The 17,531-nt window shown below is 41.2% G+C and overlaps 1 protein-coding gene across 1 annotated transcript in view; it reads right to left on the bottom strand.

Moving 5' to 3' along the window:
- Window positions 1-17,531, bottom strand: part of CPSF3 (cleavage and polyadenylation specific factor 3) — a 44,141-nt gene that overhangs the window by 25,096 nt on the left and 1,514 nt on the right. The window contains exons 2-7 of the mRNA XM_082743665.1: window positions 14,316-14,379; window positions 13,079-13,176; window positions 8,649-8,777; window positions 7,264-7,441; window positions 5,573-5,662; window positions 3,872-4,022 (exon numbers count right to left, since the gene is read on the bottom strand). Of these exons, the coding sequence (XP_082599791.1) occupies window positions 3,872-4,022; window positions 5,573-5,662; window positions 7,264-7,441; window positions 8,649-8,777; window positions 13,079-13,176; window positions 14,316-14,379 (710 nt within the window). The remainder of the gene's footprint in view (window positions 1-3,871; window positions 4,023-5,572; window positions 5,663-7,263; window positions 7,442-8,648; window positions 8,778-13,078; window positions 13,177-14,315; window positions 14,380-17,531) is intronic.

Raw genomic sequence — 17,531 nt, 5'->3', positions numbered from 1 at the left:
TTTTGGAGCCTCCAAACTGTTTTCCAGTGGCTGCACCAATTTACATTCCCACCAATAGTGCACAATGGTTCCCTTTTCTCCATATGCTCACCAACATCTCTCTCTCTCTTTTTTTTTTTTTGGTCTTTTTGGAAATAGCCATAGCCAATCTGGCAGGTGTGAGGTGGTATCTCACTGTGGTTCTGATTTGCAGTTCCCCTGATGACGAGTGATGTTGGATATCTTTTCATGGGCCTGTTGGCCATCAGGAAGTCTTCTGTGGAAAACGTTTCTTCCAGTCCTCTGCCCTTTTTTTTAAAATCAGGTTTTTTAAAATTTTAAGTTGTGCAGGTTCTTTATATATTTTGGTTATTAACCCTTTATCAGATGTATGATTTGTAAATATCTTCTCCCATTCAGCAGGTTGCCTTTTCATTTTGTTTAACATATTTTAGAGTTCAAGAAAATTAGCCTGGCTCTAAATTAAGCTTACAAAATCAAAACTTATTTCCTGAAAAGAATATTGTGATCACATGGAAGCTTTTAAAAACAATAGAAGTTTACGGTGAGTAACAAATCATAATTTATTACCCTAGAGGGACCCTAAATTCTGGCATAGCTTTAAATAGAAATGTACTCTCAATATTTCAAAGACTTATCAAAATTAGGCTTTTTGTAGTCAGACTTCATTAGTTACAAAATAGGACTGCCAGAGTTAAAATTGTTACAGAACACTTAAAAACAGGATAGTCAGGGCCCCTGGGTGGCTCAGTGGGTTAAGCCTCTGCCTTTGGCTCAGGTCATGATCTCAGGGTCCTGGGATTGGGTACCGCATCCAGCTCTCTGCTCAGAAGGGAGCCTGCTTCCCCACTCTGCCCCGCTCCGCCCCCCGCCTACCTCTCTGCCTACTTGGGATATCTCTCTGTCAAATACATAGATATAATCTTTAAAAACAATAACAACAACAAACAGGATAGTCACATTCTTGTTTGACTATATTTTTTAAAAAGCTGCCAGTTGCTGATTATAAAGGAAAACTGTATGGGCAATACACCTTTAAAGGAAGTCTCATTTTAGAGGAAAACTCTCATTAAATTCCAAAATATTATAAGAGTAGAATGACCAAAAGATATAATTTATTCTCCTAGGCACACCTGTATTTAGGAAATGTATTAAGTGCCTAGTATCCAATTTACATTTATTATTTCCTTTTTTTTTAAGATTTTATTTATTTAATTGACAGAGAGAGACACAGCGAGAGAGGGAACACAAGTAGGGGGAGTGGGAGAGGGAGAAGCAGGCTCCCCACTGAATAGGGAGCCCCATGTGGGGCTCGATCCCAGGACGCTGGGATCATGACCCGAGCTGAAGACAGATACTTAATGACTGAGCCACCCAGACATCCTACATATTATTTCTAATTTTTAAAAACAACCTTATGAAGATTCATCTTCATCCTATAGATTAGGAAACAGGCTTAAAAAAAGGTTGAAGAGTTGGGAATGTTATTTTTTCTACTTGTCTTATTAGTGAAAACTCTGTAGAAGGACAGGGACTTTTCCCGTCATACAACGTAACAAATCTATTTCCTGCTTTGCTCTCTGGTTTATTCTGCTCATGTTTTTACAGATGTAATTAAAGTTAATAGTGTCAAAGTTTTCTATACACTTTCATGTATTTCTCAAATACCTTGCAATGCATACTACATCCCAAGGTCATATCACTTCTCATATTTTTTTTGTATTTTTATGGAAAAATTTCAAATGTCAAAGAAAAGTTAAATTAATTTGGCTTCAAGATCATATGGCTAGAACACAGAAGAGGTTTGAAACCACTCGTCCCAATGACCATCCTGTCCGTTATGCTACATCGAAAGGGAGAATTTAGGGGAAAAGGAATAAGCAACCGAGTAGAGCAGTCCTGGTTCAGAAAAGGAATCAGAACACACGCCTGACGGTAGACTCGCCAGAGAAAAATGCTGAATGCCAAGTTAAACTTGAATTTTACAGAAAAGAAAAAAAGGTTTTCAGGGTAAGAACATGTATTAAATATTTGAGACACTTGTGCTAAAATATTGTTATTTATCTGAAATTCAAGTTTAGCTGGCTGTCCTATATTTTTATGCGCTGAATCTGGCAACCCAGTGTGATGGTAACAACATGGTTTCCCCTTCCCAGTTTCCTCTGTTCTTTAAGTTACTTTGTTATGGAGAATTTTCATTTATTAATTTACCTTATTTTTAAAAAGATTTTATTTATTTATTTCACAGAGAGAGACACAGCGAGAGAGGGAACACAAGCAGGGGGGAAGTGAGACAGGGAGAAGCAGGCTTGATCCCAGGACCCTGGGATCATGACCTGAGCTCAAAGCAGGTGCTTAACGATTGAGCCACCCAGGCGCCCCTATTTAGCTTATTTTAAAGATTTTATTTATTTTCAAGAGAGTAGGAGCCAGGGGAGGGGGAGAAGGAGAGAGAGAATCTCAAGCAGGTCCCCCACTGAGCACAGAGCCCCACGCACGGCTCGATCTCACCATCAGTTCAACACTTCTAAGGATGAGTCTGACGTGCAGTGAGAAAAAAAGGCCTGGAGAAACCCGGAGTGGCTAGCGATGCCAGAAATGCTGCTCCTACTACGTCCTATCGCTCACAGATGATCCTCCCCATTTTTCCTTTCCAGTGTAATAGGGACAGACTTATCTTTATCATCCTACAGATGGAGGTGAGGGCAAGAGCTTGATGTCACCATTTCTAGCTCTTCAAACTGAAGCTGCCAACACAGTCTTTAAGGGGAGTGCTTTCCACAAACAGCGTCACAGAATGTTCTAGTTAGAAGGATCATTAAGTATAAATATACGCAGAAAGCGACACCCACTGTCCTCTGGTTACAAACAGTTACATATGCTCATTGAAGCATTTGGAAAATAGAGAAAAGCAGGAAAAAGAAATCATCCACTTTCTCACTGTCCAGATTTAACATCTTTCCAGTCATCTGTATGTTTTGTTTTTTTTTTTAAGATTTTACTTATTTATTTGACAGACAGAGATCACAAGTAGGCAGAGAGGCAGGCAGAGAGAGAGGGAGGAAGCAGGTTCCCCGCTGAGCAGAGAGCCTGATGCGGGGCTCGATCCCAGGACCCTGAGGTCATGACCTGAGCCAAAGGCAGAGGCTTAAGCCACTGACCCACCCAGGCACCACCATCTGTGTATTTTTAACTAGGACTGGAGTATATACTGTTTTGAACCCTAATTTTTTGTGCAAATGATACCTTATGTGAAAGTATACAATTACTCAACTGTGATAAGACTTTTTTCCTACAAGGTGATATTTACTGGCATGATAGTTCTTTAAAAATACTAAAATGATGGGGGCTCCCGGGTGGCTCGGATGAGCATCTGACTCTTGGTTTCGGCTCAGGTCGTGACCTCATGGGTCATGGGATTGAGCCCTGCATTGGGCTCCTCACTCCGTGGAGTCTACTTGAGATTTTCTCCCTCTGCCCCAGCCCCCCAACCCGTCTAAAATAAATAAATAAATAAATAAATATTTTTAAAAACTACTAAAATGATGAATACCCTTACTTATAAAATTTTCTTTGTATCATTTATTCCCACAGGCAGTATTGCTGGGTCAAAGGGTGACATATTTTTAGGACTCAGCTCACTGCAGAGTTCTGAGGCTGTTGGCAACTTCCAGTAAAGGGCACCACTTATATTCCCAGTAGAGGTGCCCAAGGGTCACTGTTCCTCTGGGCTTTTATAGCATTACATATTTTTAGATGCAGAAACTGAAGCCCAGAAAGGCAGAATGACCTATCCGAGGCCAGGCAACTACCTTGATAGAAAAGCAGTCCGAGATTCTGAGAATCGCCCCCGCAAAAGGAAAAGGCATACCTAAAATCAAGAGCAGCTCCTGAGCCCTTCCAAGAGCAAAGACGGGAATGAGACCTCTGCCCCCTCTGTTCACAATGTCGTGGACAGTGTTACAGAATCTTGCTTCTCGCTCCTCACGCTTCTCATGGATATGGGTCCCATAAGTAGATTCCTAAATGACACGTCGGAAGTAAGAGACCGAGAATGACGACTCCCAATGAATATGAAAGTTAAACATCAGTAAGATGCAGCGACAAAGTGACTCATTTGTCCATTAACATGCCATTTACTGAACACACTGCTATAATACTAACTGGAAAGAAGAGCAACTAAAAATGTTAGAATTCAGATCTGCCTCCGCAGTAAGAAATTTTTAGAAAGAGGAATCAGGAAAAAATTTAAAACTGAATCTTCCCTGTTCAAGATAATTCTTTTTTAAACCATCTTGCTTTCCATGGATGGGAAAAGGGGTATTTCTCCCATCTTTGATAAACCAGAGCCTGTAAAACACAAATAGATATTGTTTCTAATAGTTCTGTTTAAGAATATCCCTTAAACCTCACTAGGTCTGGCCCACTGGCCAGCAGCATGGGTGTCCCCGGGAGCTTGTTAGACGTGCTGAATCTTAGGCCCCAGCCCAGACCTACTGAATCCAACTCTGTATTTTAATGGTAGGACCAGATGATTCATATGCAACATCAAAATTTGAGAGGTACTGCTCTAAAGTACCAGATATAATGAAAATAACTTTTTTCTGATGGTTAATAAAAGCAACACAAAACTTCCCTTAAATTAAGATCAATTTATATGTGGGGTACCATTAGCTGAGTGAAAATGAATTCCTTTATGTGTTGCTTAGGGATAGCAATATGCTGGGGTCTCTCATACTTGGGCCATTGGGGGATGTTACAGGTGGTGAGGGAGAGACAGACAGTTCTTCCTTCTTACTAAATATATTTGGTGTATATATACATATATATATATACACCATATATATATATACCATAGGCCCAAAAGATCTCTCTCCTAATCCCTAACCTCACTGTCACCAATACACATTTTTTAATTTGTTTCTCATCAGCCGCCATCCTACCGCTCACCAAAAGCTCTGGGCAGTGACTTGCAAACTAGCAGGCAGCTGGACGACACACACAGAGAAAGTTAGCAGGGGCGAGGAGCTGAAAGACAGCGACCATGGAAAAGGCAGTGGGGTCACACCATTTCTATACAACCCCCTTAAGATGTTCTATGAATTCGGGGAAATTCTCTTAGACGAAAATACTTAGTCTTTAGAGGAGGTGGCCTATCATCTCTGATAGGAGACCAGAGTTAACACATTAAACAGCAAGAAGGTGGAGCTGTGCTAAGAGAAGAAAAAAAAAATTAAAAATACTAGTAGGGGCGCCTGGGTGGCTTAGTTGGTTAAGAGCCTGCCTTCGGCTCAGGTCATGATCCCAGTGGAGTCCTGGGATCGAGCCCTGCATTAGGCTCCCTGCTCAGCAGGAAACCTGCTTTTCCATCTTCCTTCACCCCTCTCCCTGCTTGTGCTTTCTCTTGCTCTCTCAAATAAAATCTTAAAAAATAAATAAAAATAAATTTTAAAAAACACTAGTTCATTTACATCTGATAACTAGTATTATGAAAATGGTATCATATTTTTCCCCCACTGGAAAAAATCCTGCTTCCATTACACTAATTAAAACAAACAGCACAAATACTTACAATAATAAGAATATCAGGTTTAATATTGGGAATTTCAGCTGCCATTAAGTGTCTGTCTTCTTGTCTTGAGAAATCACCTGTATACAAAAGCTGTGAAAAAAAGCTAGACAGTTAGGATTTTGGAAGGTTTTGTTTTACTCGTGAAGACATTAAACTCATAAAATCTAAAGGTGAGGTTCAGTAGAAAAAACAGCCTACAACTGATGAAATTTAGATGCAATACTTAATTATGTGTAATTAAAAGTATTTATGTATAAACACAAGATGTATCTCAGTTCAGTTACACAAACCGTGCAGTGTTTCCATTATTCACTCTAACTTGGGGGAATGATACACTCCCAGACGCACCCAGCACAGACAAGCCGTGCATTAATAAACCCAAGAAGTGCTCTGAACACCGGGGACAAAAAGGGCATGATGAGGAAAGAAATCTACTGAGGTATATGGAAAAACCATCTAAAGCATAAGAGAAAAACACAGGGTATGCATCAAATTTCACACGGGAGTTCAGATCTGCATTTGGGCTCTCTGCTTATTTTTTGTGCCTCTGAGCAAATGGTAGGGATAAATGATTGAGTAGTACTTAGTACAACTGGATGTGTAAACAGTTCAAATCAATGAGCAGCTGCTAACAATTCAAGGCAATATTACTCCAGAGCATTGACTCTCAGCTCTGCCTACACAGAGGAATCACCTAGGAAACTTAAAAAGGAAGGAAAAAAAGACCAAGGCCATACCCTCAGAGTCTGATTTGATGAGTATTTTTTTTTTAAAGATTTTATTCATTTATTTGACAGAGAGAGAGAGATCACGAGTAGGCAGAGGCAGGCAGAGACAGAGAGGGAAGCAGGGTCCCCGCTGAGCAGAGAGCCCGATGCGGGGGCATGATCCTAGGACCCCGGGATCATGACCTGAGCCGAAGGCAGAGGCTTTACCCACAGAGCCCCCTAGGCACCCCTTGATGAGTATTTTTAAACAGGGTCTCTAAGTGTCTCCAACATGCAGCAGACGTAAAAGCTGGTGCTGTCCTCCATCTACGTTTTACAAGGATGGTGGCAAGGATTCTGATGAACACCTGTCACTCATGCAACGCCCCGCCCCTTTCCGGGGCTTCCTGGTGAATCCCAGAACACCAAGGCCACAGGAATGCCCAACGAGGGTTGAAAACAAGTACAGCCACAAAGAAAGCTCTGCCCTCATCATTTTTCTAAAGGACCCTGGAGAAAATCAATCCTATGGCACTGTGAAGAAACTTTAGTCTTTTGAGAAGCTTACTTTACTCTTTCTAATTTTGATACAGGAAGTCTTACTGTGGGGGTATGAACTGTGATATTTAAAAGGAAAAAGCAGGGGCGCCTGGGTGGCTCAGTGGGTTAAAGCCTCTGCCTTCAGCTCGGGTCATGGTCCCAGGATCCTGCAATGGAGCCCCACGTCGGGCTCTCTGCTCAGCGGGGAGCCTGCTTTTTCCTCTCTCTCTGCCTGCCTCTCCGCCTGCTTGTGATCTCTATCTGTTAAATAAATAAATAAAATCTTAAAAAAAAAAAGGAAAGGAAAAAGCATCATAGGATAAATTTTATCCTATGTTCAGTGTTTGACACCTTGCAGTCCTAGGGAATTTCCTTCAGTGTTACTTCGGGGCACAGAGCTCTCGCGGATTTCTCTCGGGGACGGAGCTGTAAGAGCAGGAGTACCTTCACACCCGCGATCTCAATCATGAACATGGCAGCTCCGAGGACGTGGCCCGCGTGGTAACACCAAAACTTGATTCCTGCAACTTCTTTAACTTCATGGAAGTTGATGGTTTCAATTTTGTCCATGCTCTCTTCCAGATCTGTCTCCGTATACAGCATGTCGTCTGCTGATATATTACTAAATATTTAAAAAGGCCAACACAAACAATTAAGGGCAAGATTTTTTAAACTCTTTGAACTCGAAGAGACTGTCTGTGAACGGAACAGCCACAAAAGTTCTTTCACTGTATGGATTATGCAACTTAGAATCTCTTGGACATTTTGGGTATTTTTTGACTCAGTAGTTATAATAAAAAGGTTTGGTGTGTACAGCTATAAAGTGTGATTTTAAGCAAAGTGCATAGTACTCTCATGATGGTATTTCTCAATGTTTTTGTCTGCCCCAACACTCCTGAGATAAACTCGCTCAAACACTCACACATACTGAACCACAGCAGAGTTTCCCATCAGGATGTGAAAAGACTTCTCTACAAAATGTAGTGTAAGTTTTCTCCTGGAAATTATGCTAATGTACTTCTAAAAAAGCAAAAGGGAGTAGTGGTTAAGGCCACAGAGTCTAGTGCCAGATCGCCTGCGTCCAAATCCCAGCTTTGTTTCTTCCTATGACCATCACATGCAAATTACCTAATCTCTCTGTGTCTCAGTTTGATCACCTGTAAAACGGGATTCGTAACAGAACCTACAGCATGAAGTCAAGATGAAGATGAGTTAACATATGTTGAGAAGTGAGGACTATGTCTGCACATGGTTAGCATTATTTAAGCGGTAAGCAGTATAATTACTAAGGGTAACTCTTCCATTCTTTTACATTTATATGTGAAGAATAACAAATTACCTCTGAGCTACTTTTGGAATACACAGATGTAAACTTTTGAAGGCTAATAATTTATCCCGTAGGTATCACAAAAATGCTTCTAATTTTTCTTATCCTCTTATAACTAGAAAAAAAAATCCTCATTTACGATAGTAATCTGCTTTGATCAAATACTCTAAAATAAGATTTCAGTCTCTTATTAGTATATCATACACTTGATCTCAAATTTTAATAAAATAATAAAATTCTGTTTACAAAACATTGTTAGCATACATTGTAATTCACCCAAATTACAAAAATTTAAGGATGTAGAAACTTCACTAACACTTTATGGTCAGGAAGGTGCTGTGTTCACAATGGGTATTTAAGGAGTTGAAACTGAATGACAAATTAATGACAGCCTTGTGCATAAAAAAGAGTGTCTCACTTCCAAACACAAAACGGTTCATAACTTGAACTTTATGTATCCTGCAGAAGCAAATTCCTGTATGAATCCAATAAAGCAATTCACCTGACTTTGACGTAATCTGAAAGAAGCCATCTATAAATAGCTTTCGTGGCATGAGTCATAAATGTTCTTCCTTTGAAACTCGTCTTCTGTAGAAACCAGGGCAAGGCTCCGCAGTGATCCAAATGGAAACTTAAAGAGAAACAAAAAGATTCAGTCAATTCTTAAAATACTACCCATCATGTACCATATGGAATGAAACTGCTGCTCATTGTACAGAAAAGCCCTATGTAACAGTTGCATATGAATACTTTTGGAGCATCAAGAGGAGGTTATGTACAAAGGAAAGGAATGGAGCACCCCGTTCTGCAGGGCTGGTGGCAAAGGGATCCTAAGACCCAGATCACCACCCCAGCTGCAACTAAGAGCCAGAAGCTCAACTGACTGTTCTTTTGGTTTCTATTTCCTTGATTTCTGCTCTGATCTTTATTAAATCACCTCTCTTGCTGGGTTTAGGCTTTATTTGCTGTTCTTCTCCAGCTCCTTTAGGTGTAAGGTTAGGTTGTATATTTGAGACCTTTCTTGTGTCTTGAGAACGGCTCACAGTGCTATGTACTTCCTTCCTAGGACCCCCTTTGCTGCATCCCAAAGGTTTTGAACAGTTGTGTTTTCACTTTCATTTTCTTCCCTGAATTTTGAATTCTTCTTTAATTTCCTGGTTGACCCATTCATTCTTTAGTAGGATGCTCTTTAGCTTCCAGGTATTTGAGTTCTTTCCAACTTTCCTCTTGTGATTGAGTTCCAGGTTCAAAGCATTGTGGTCTGAAAATATTCAGGGAATGATTCTAATCTTTTGATACCAGTTGAGACCTGAGCTGTGACCCAGTACGGGATCTATTCTGGAGAATGTTCCCTGTGCACTCGAGAAGAATGTGTATTCTGTTGCTTTAAAGACAATGGAATGCTCTGAATATATCTGTGATGTCCATCTGGTCCAATGTGTCATTCAAACCCCATTTCCTCGTTGATTTGTTAGACTATCTGCCCATTGCAGTTGAGTGGGGGGTGTTAAAGTCCCCCACTATTACTGTATTATTATCGATGTGTTTCTTTAATTTTGTTGTTAATTGATTTATATAATTGGCTGCTCCCACATTAGGGGCATAAATATTTACAACTGTTAGATCTTGTTGGATAGACCCTTTAATTATGATACAGTGTCCTTCCTCATCTCTTATTACAATCTTTGGTTTAAAATCTAATTTGTCTGAAATAAGGACTGCCACCCCAGCTTAGAACAGATCAACGAAACTAGGAGCTGGTTCTTTGAAAGAAATAATAAGATTGATAAACCACTGGCCAGACTTATCAAAAAGAAAAGAGAAAGGACCTAAATAAATAAAATCATGAATGAAAGAGAGATTACAACCAATGCCAACGAAATACAATTATAAAAACATATTATGAGCAACTATATGCCGACAAATTAGGCAATTTGGAAGAAATGGATGCATTCCTAGAGACATTTACATTACCAAAACTGAAACAGAAAGAAATAGAAAACCTGAACAGACCCATAACCAGCAAGGAAATTGAAGCAGTAACCAAAATCTCCAAAGAAACAAGAGTCCAGGGCCAGATGGCTTCCCATAGGAATTCTACCCAACATGTAAAGAAGAATGAATACCTATTCTTCTGAAGGTGTTTCAAAAAAATAGAAATGGAAGGAAAACTTCTAAACTCTTTTTATGAGGCCAGCATTACCTAGATCCCAAAACCAGGCAAAGACCCCACCAAAAGGGAGAAATTATAGACCAATGTTTCTGATGAACATGGATGAAAAATTCTTGCCAAGATATTAGCCGGTAGAATCCAATAATACGTTAAAAGGATTATTCACTATGACCAAGTGGGATTTATTCCTGGACTGCAACAGTGGTTCAACATCCACAAATCAATTAACATGATATACCACATTAATAAAATAAAGGACAAGAATTGTATGATCCTTTCAACAGATACAGGAAAAGCATCTGACAAAGTACAACATTCTTTCTTGATTAAAACTCTATAGTGTATGGCTAGAGGGAACACATGTCAATATTGTAAAAGCCATCTATGAAAAGTCCACAGTGAATATCATTCTCAATGGGGAAAAACTGAGAGTTTTTTCCCCAAGGTCAGGAACACAGCAGGGATGTTCACTCTCACCACTGTTATTTAATATAGGACTAGAAGTCCTAGCCTCAGCAATCAAACAACAAAAAGAAATAAACAGCATCCAAATCGGCAAAGAAGTAGTCAAACTCTCACCCTAAGCAGATGACATGATACTTTATGTGGAACACCCAAAGACTCCACCCTGAAATTGCTAGAATCATACAGGAACTCAGCAATGTGGCAGGATATAAATCAATGCAAAGAAGTCAGTTGTGTTTCTATACACTGAGACAGAAGAAAGAGAAATTAAGGAGTCCATCCCATTTATAATTGCACCCCAAATTTTAAGATGCCTAGGAATAAACAAAACACACAAAGACACAAAGACACTAACCAAAGACACAAAGAATCTGTACTCAGAAAACTATAAAGTACTCATGAAAGAAATTGAGGAAGACAAAAATAAATGGACAAACATTCCCTGCTTAAGGACTGGAAGAAGAAATGTTAAAATGTCTATGCTACCTAGAGCAATCCATACATTAAATGTATGTCCTCTCTCTCTGCCTGCCTCTCTGTCTACTTGTGATCTCTCTCTGTCAAATAAATAAATAAAATCTTAAAAAAAAAAAAAAGATGAAATCTTACCATTTACAATGACGTGGATGGCAACAGAGGGTATCATGCTAAGTGAGATAAGTAATTATCATATGAATCACAGAAAAGTAATTATCATATGATCTCACTCATATGTGGTATTTAAGAAACAAAACAGGGGAGCATAGGGGAAGGGAGGAAAAAACAAGATAAAATCACAGGGGGAGACAAACCACAGAAACTCTTATCATAGGAAACAAACTGAGGGTTGCTGGAGGGGAGGGTGGTGGAGGGATGGGGTAACCAGGTGATGGATATTAAGGAGGGCACGTGATGTAATGAGCACTGGGTGTTGTATGACTGATGAATCACTGACCTCTACCTCTGAAACTAATAATATATTATATGTTAATTAATTGAATTTAAATAAAAATTTTTTTAAAAAGCTCTACTGATATGAATAATGGTGAAGAAATAGGTACTGGTTCATCTGACATTGCATTATCTTAATGGATATATGTTAATATTTTATGAGGAAGATGAATTCCATTTAATTGGAAATTGTTATTGCTTCAAAATAATCAGTGTAATGCGATACTCTTCAATTTTAATAACTGGTTTGGTGTTTTTTTTTTTAAGATTTTATTTACTTATTTGAGAGAGAGAGAACACAAGAGGGGGAAGGCCCAGAGGGAGAAGCAGACTCCCTGATGAACAGGAAGCCCAATGTGGGGCTCGATCCCAGGACCCTGGGCTCATGACCTGAGCCAAAGGCAGATGCTTAACCAACCGAGTCAACCGGGCGCCCTCTAATAACTGTTTTAACACAGATCTTTAACGGAGTTTTTAACACAGTTATTGAAATATGAAAGAAACAGACAACAGTGTGTAATACTGTCTTTTTATAATAAAGCCTTACCAAGTGTCCACTCATGGGGACACAGTTTTTGAAACTGAAGAAAATGCTGCAGTCAAAGAATACGTTGCAAGAAAAAACAAACAAATAAACTAAAGCCTGACCTTTGAAAAATAAGTGGTGGAAAATGGCCCAATTAAAAAACAATAAAAAAAATTCAACCAACTGAGCCACCCTGGCGCCCCTAAAATTCTTTTTATTAAGCCTCCAACTCTTGGTGTTGGCTCAGGTCATGACCTCGGGGTCGTGAGACCAGCTGCACAATGTCAGGCTCTGTGCTCTGTGGGGGGAGTCTGCTGGAGAGTCTCTCTCCCCGTCTCTCTCTGCCCCTACCCCTACCACTCTCGTGTGCTCTCTCTAAATACATAAATCCTAAAAAAAAAATTTTGTTTTAATTAAGTAAACTCTACCCTCAATGTGGGACTCAAACTCATGACCCCGAGATCAATAACCACATGCTCTGCGGACTGAGGCTGCCAGGTGTCCCAGAAAACACACTTCTAAAACACCAGAATCAGGCGCCCGAGTGGTTCAGTCAGTTAAGCGTCTGCTTTCGGCTTGGGTCATGATCCCAGGGTCCTGGGATGGAGTCCCGCATGGGGCTCCCTGCTCAGCCGGGAAGCCTGCTCCCCCGCCACCCCCTCTGCTGGCTGCTCCCCCTGCTTGTGCTCACTCTCTTGTCCAATAAATAAATAAAATCTTAAAAAATAAAATAAAACCTTAAAAAATAAAATAAAACACCAGAATCTTAAAATCTGATAATGATCTTTATAGCAATAGTTCTTGAAAAAGAAAGTCGTTAATAAAGAAAATAACTTACTGACTGATTAACAGGAGATCAATCTCAGCTGGGTCAATTAAATCGATATAAGGAAGAGCGTCCATTCCTTCTAGGCCAGGGTGGATCCCGCAATCCAGCTGAAGGAGCAGAGAGAACAATCACAATCCCCTACACGTTTTATTAACACTTGCTTAATAGCCAGTATTCATAACAATCTACCAACACAATAATCAAGAAGGACTGTATACAGTAACATCCGCGATGCAATTCTTATTAAACATTTCAAATATGCCATTAACAATTCTCAATTTCCAAAACAAATAGAAAATACAGATCACATTAAAGCCATAGGATGCAAGATAAAAGATACCTTCTCTTCAGCTAGTTTTTGTGGTCACTCTAACAATGCGTGAACTCTTGTTCAAAAACTTTGGTATCAGAAGATGGTGAGCATTTTAAGTTTATGGACTCACTACTCCCAGATCTGGCTCTAGTGAGAAGAGTAATCAGAAATGGGAAACTTACCAGAAGAGAGCAACTGAAGTATTTTAAGGCGATGGGGAAGGAATTCTTAAAGTCAGCCATTCATGACTTACCTGTTCATTCCGGGGACATTACTAGCACAGTAATACAATAAATGACTAAAAAACCAACGGTACCTGACATCTGCCTGTTCTGGAATGATTCAGAGAAGCAGAGAGGTGGGACCACAGGAACACCATGAGCCTTCGAGCCTTCGAAGTACCTATCTCGCGAGGACTATGTCATCATCTCTTCTAATCCCTCTGTCTCTCAGGGAAGGAAATGGGCTTAGAGCCCGACTGCCTTGCCCAAGGTCAGGGGCCCTGATGCAAACTTAGGTATCTAAGCTGCCGAACCAGGGCTCTGTCACTCCAGGCTGCACGGGGGTTGCTGGAGCTCCCCATGGGCGTGGGCACCCAGTTCCTTGGTGCTCTGCCACTGGGGGTGGGGGCACCTGGGAGGGCAGTTAGGTTGGCTCGACCCTCCAAGAGTAGAAGAGGGACCTCGAAGAAGCAATAGTTCAGGAGACTTGGTTGACAATTTTACAATCTTGGGCTACATCTTCTCAGTTTAATGCTTTGTTAAATTACTAAGTCGAAGTGTACACTATTACTTACATTCACGTTACAGCACAGACTACATATACCGACTATGACATTTTTCTGGGAGCTAAACAGAGAACTACAGTTCTAGAAAAGATCGAACCCCCCAACCAGAAAGAGCCGTACCATTGTCCCAACTACAACATAATTACCATTATTTTTCTTCCTTTGAACTCCAGGATAATACATGATCTTCCTACTTCCTGCCCAGCTCCACTGCAAACATTCAAGGGGAGAAGAAAAGATGATTAAAAACAATCAAAATCAAGCCCAATAAATCCAAACATTTTTACAATGTAAATTATGCCCCATTTGATGAGAGCACTTATCTGAGGCAGCTAAGAGTTTGAGAAACTTACACAAAGACAGAGAAGAACATGTCTAAATGGGAAAAGATGGAAAGTGACCCTTGGGAGTTGAGGGATTTTACAGCTGCTAAGCTGGTGAGAGGAGATGGCACAGATACAAGAAACCCAAGGTTAAGCTCAGTCTTCTGAAGGTTAAGGTTAAATCATGATGTAATGGAAATCTGGCAGTTATGCAGACGATGGGCTCATACTTCCAGGATTAGCACTTAAATGTAAACCTGTAAGCACTTCAAAATTCTTTTGTTGCCTTTAAGAGCATAATATGTATTTACATTTTACATTATAGCTTAAATTTAAATAGACATTTTATTCATAGCCGTGCATCTCAGTCCCTTTGCCCTCTAACTTCTTATTTCAAGACACTGGATGCCAAGCACTTCGACAATTTTCCTTTCTTCTTAAATGAGTACAACAGCCTTAAATTCCAGTTATCACAAGATGCACCTGAAGTTCAACCTCACCTGTTTTTCCAGCCCCTCACCTTCTCTGATGTCTTTCCCCACTCATCTAGGTAACATTTCACTCACTCATTCAATACCACAGTGCAGCACATGGAAACGCCGTGATCTCAAGGAACCTGGGCCCCTTCCTGGGAGACACACACGGGGTGGCTCCCCAAGCGGAGATCCTAGCGCGGGCACCATGTGATACAGAAAATCAACCAACCGCGGCGCTACCCTGAATTCCTCGCCTCCCGCTCTCACTGGCCCACCAGGCAACCTCTTAAGCATCCCGAGCTCGGTTTCCTCTTCTGGTTTCCATAGCAACTATTGCAAACTTTGTCCCCGTTCCCCATTCTATCTTCCTCTTCACTCCAGGCAAGAGCCTTCTACAGCTCATCTTTGCCTGTTTCCTCGACTTCACTTACCAACCCAGCAGCACTGTGTCTCCCTCCACTTTTCCCGGAGTGATACGGCGGAGCTCGCTTACTGTCCCAGGCCCATCTTGCCACCATGTTCTCCACTCTACATGCTCTGTCCTCCTGAGGCCCCGGACGCCGCTGCTTCACAGACTCTGCCCTTCCCATCTACCTTCGCCTCACAACGGACACGTGCTACTGCGTTCTTGCCTGAAAATTAAAATCCTTCCACTCTGATTTCCTTTAGTCCTGTAATTCCTTTCCCCGGCCCCCTAAGAGCTGTGCTCGCTCCCGCTGCTGGTTCCTCACCTCCCGTCCCTCGGTTCCCCGCAGGCTGGCTTTGGCTAACCTCTCCCCTGGATCTTTGTTGCCAAGTGCAAATAGCCTTTCCCGCCCTTCCCTTGCTCCCTGCGCAGCCCGTCACCCCTTGCTGACATCCCTCTCTGAGAGCTTCTCCCTTGACATTTGAGTCGTGACCCTGGTTTTCCTCCGGAGTTTCCTTCATATTCAGACGCCTCTGCCCACACTTCAAATGTTAGTACTGCGAGGGGCTCTCCTTGGCCCACTTCTCAGGCTTTGTGATCTTTGGTCTCAGGTTTTTGACATGCTGATGACTTCCCAGTCCATATCTGTAGCCCAGACGGATTTCTGAATTCCAGACCTCTGAAATACACTTGGCATTTAGCTCTTTCTCCTGGGCTATCACACAGACACCTTATGTTCAAATGTGTCAAACCAGTTTTCACCTCAAGTCCCTTTAACTTGTTTTTTCCCCAGAATAGCCCTCAGATATTGACACGATTGGCTCCTTTGTTTTATCTGGGTCTCAGTCCAAACGTCACCTTCTGAGCCTCCTCTTTTTCTTTTTTTTAAAGATTTTATTTATTTATTTGACAGAGAGAAATCACAAGTAGATGGAGAGGCAGGCAGAGAGAGAGAGAGGGAAGCAGGCTCCCTGCTGAGCAGAGAGCCCAATGCGGGACTCGATCCCAGGACCCTGAGATCATGACCCGAGCTGAAGGCAGAGGCTTTAACCCACTGAGCCACCCAGGCGTCCCTGAGCCTCTTCTTGACTACCTTCTCTCGTTTGCCCTTCGCACAACTCTATCATAACATAACTACATGAAGTTACTCCATCTACGTGCTTACGGTTTGTTCCTCACTATGAAAATGAAGATGCCGTATGAGCAGAGACATCGTCTATGTTGTTAACTACTATTCAGCTGCAGCACCTGATATGGAAGAAATCTCAAGAAATACCGACTAGAAACTCCCAAATTATAAACTTTGGAAACATTATGCTAAGTGGGAGAAGCTGAAGCCAGTCATAAAAGGTTACATATTATATAATCTCATTTAAGGGAAATGTCCAGAATAGGCAAATCTATAGAGAAGGAGAGTGGTGGCCAGGGGCTGGGGAAGTTGGGGGGAAAAGAGAGTGACTGCTGACGGGTTCAGGCTTTCTTTCTGGAATGACAAAATGTTCTGGAATTAGACAGTGGTGATGGTTGTACAAGTCAGTGAATATAGCAGAAATCACTGAATTGTACACGTCTAATGAGTTGTATAGTATGCAAAGTATATTTCAATAAAGCTGTTATCAAACAAAAGAATTCCCAAATTTATTCCAGACCTGCCCCAGCTCCCGCACTCCTCGCGTGAATAACACAACCTTTTACCAGTTGCCCAACCCAGGGATCCAAGGCATCCTAACACTCCTCTCCACAAATACCCCTTCCAATATATCCGACGAGCTACAAAACTATAAATAAAGATTTCACTTCCTTAGTTTCTGAAACCTACTTCTTTCCGACTCACTGATGTTCGTTTCATTCATTGCAAGCTCTCACTGCTTTTCACCGGCATTATTTCAATTTCGTCCTCCTGGATTCCCACCACCAAACCCACTCTTAGTCATCTGCTACACTGCTGATAGCAGTGATCTTCCTAAGCACAGTTCCTATTATATCCCTTCAATGCTTAAGCCCTTCATTGGCTCCCTAGAATGGACATGATAAATACACAGACTCCTTAGTATATATTCAAGCTGGTCCCTGACAGCCTCTCCCACCTCATCTGCTAATCTTTCAGCCACAGCCACGAGGAAACCAGCCACAAAGTGTGACCACTCTCATTTTCAC

The sequence above is a fragment of the Mustela nivalis genome, assembly GCF_964662115.1.
Source record: "Mustela nivalis genome assembly, chromosome: 8".
NCBI lineage: Eukaryota > Metazoa > Chordata > Mammalia > Carnivora > Mustelidae > Mustela > Mustela nivalis.
Note: the sequence above shows the minus strand (reverse complement) of the source record. Positions and strands in the feature narration are given on the sequence as shown.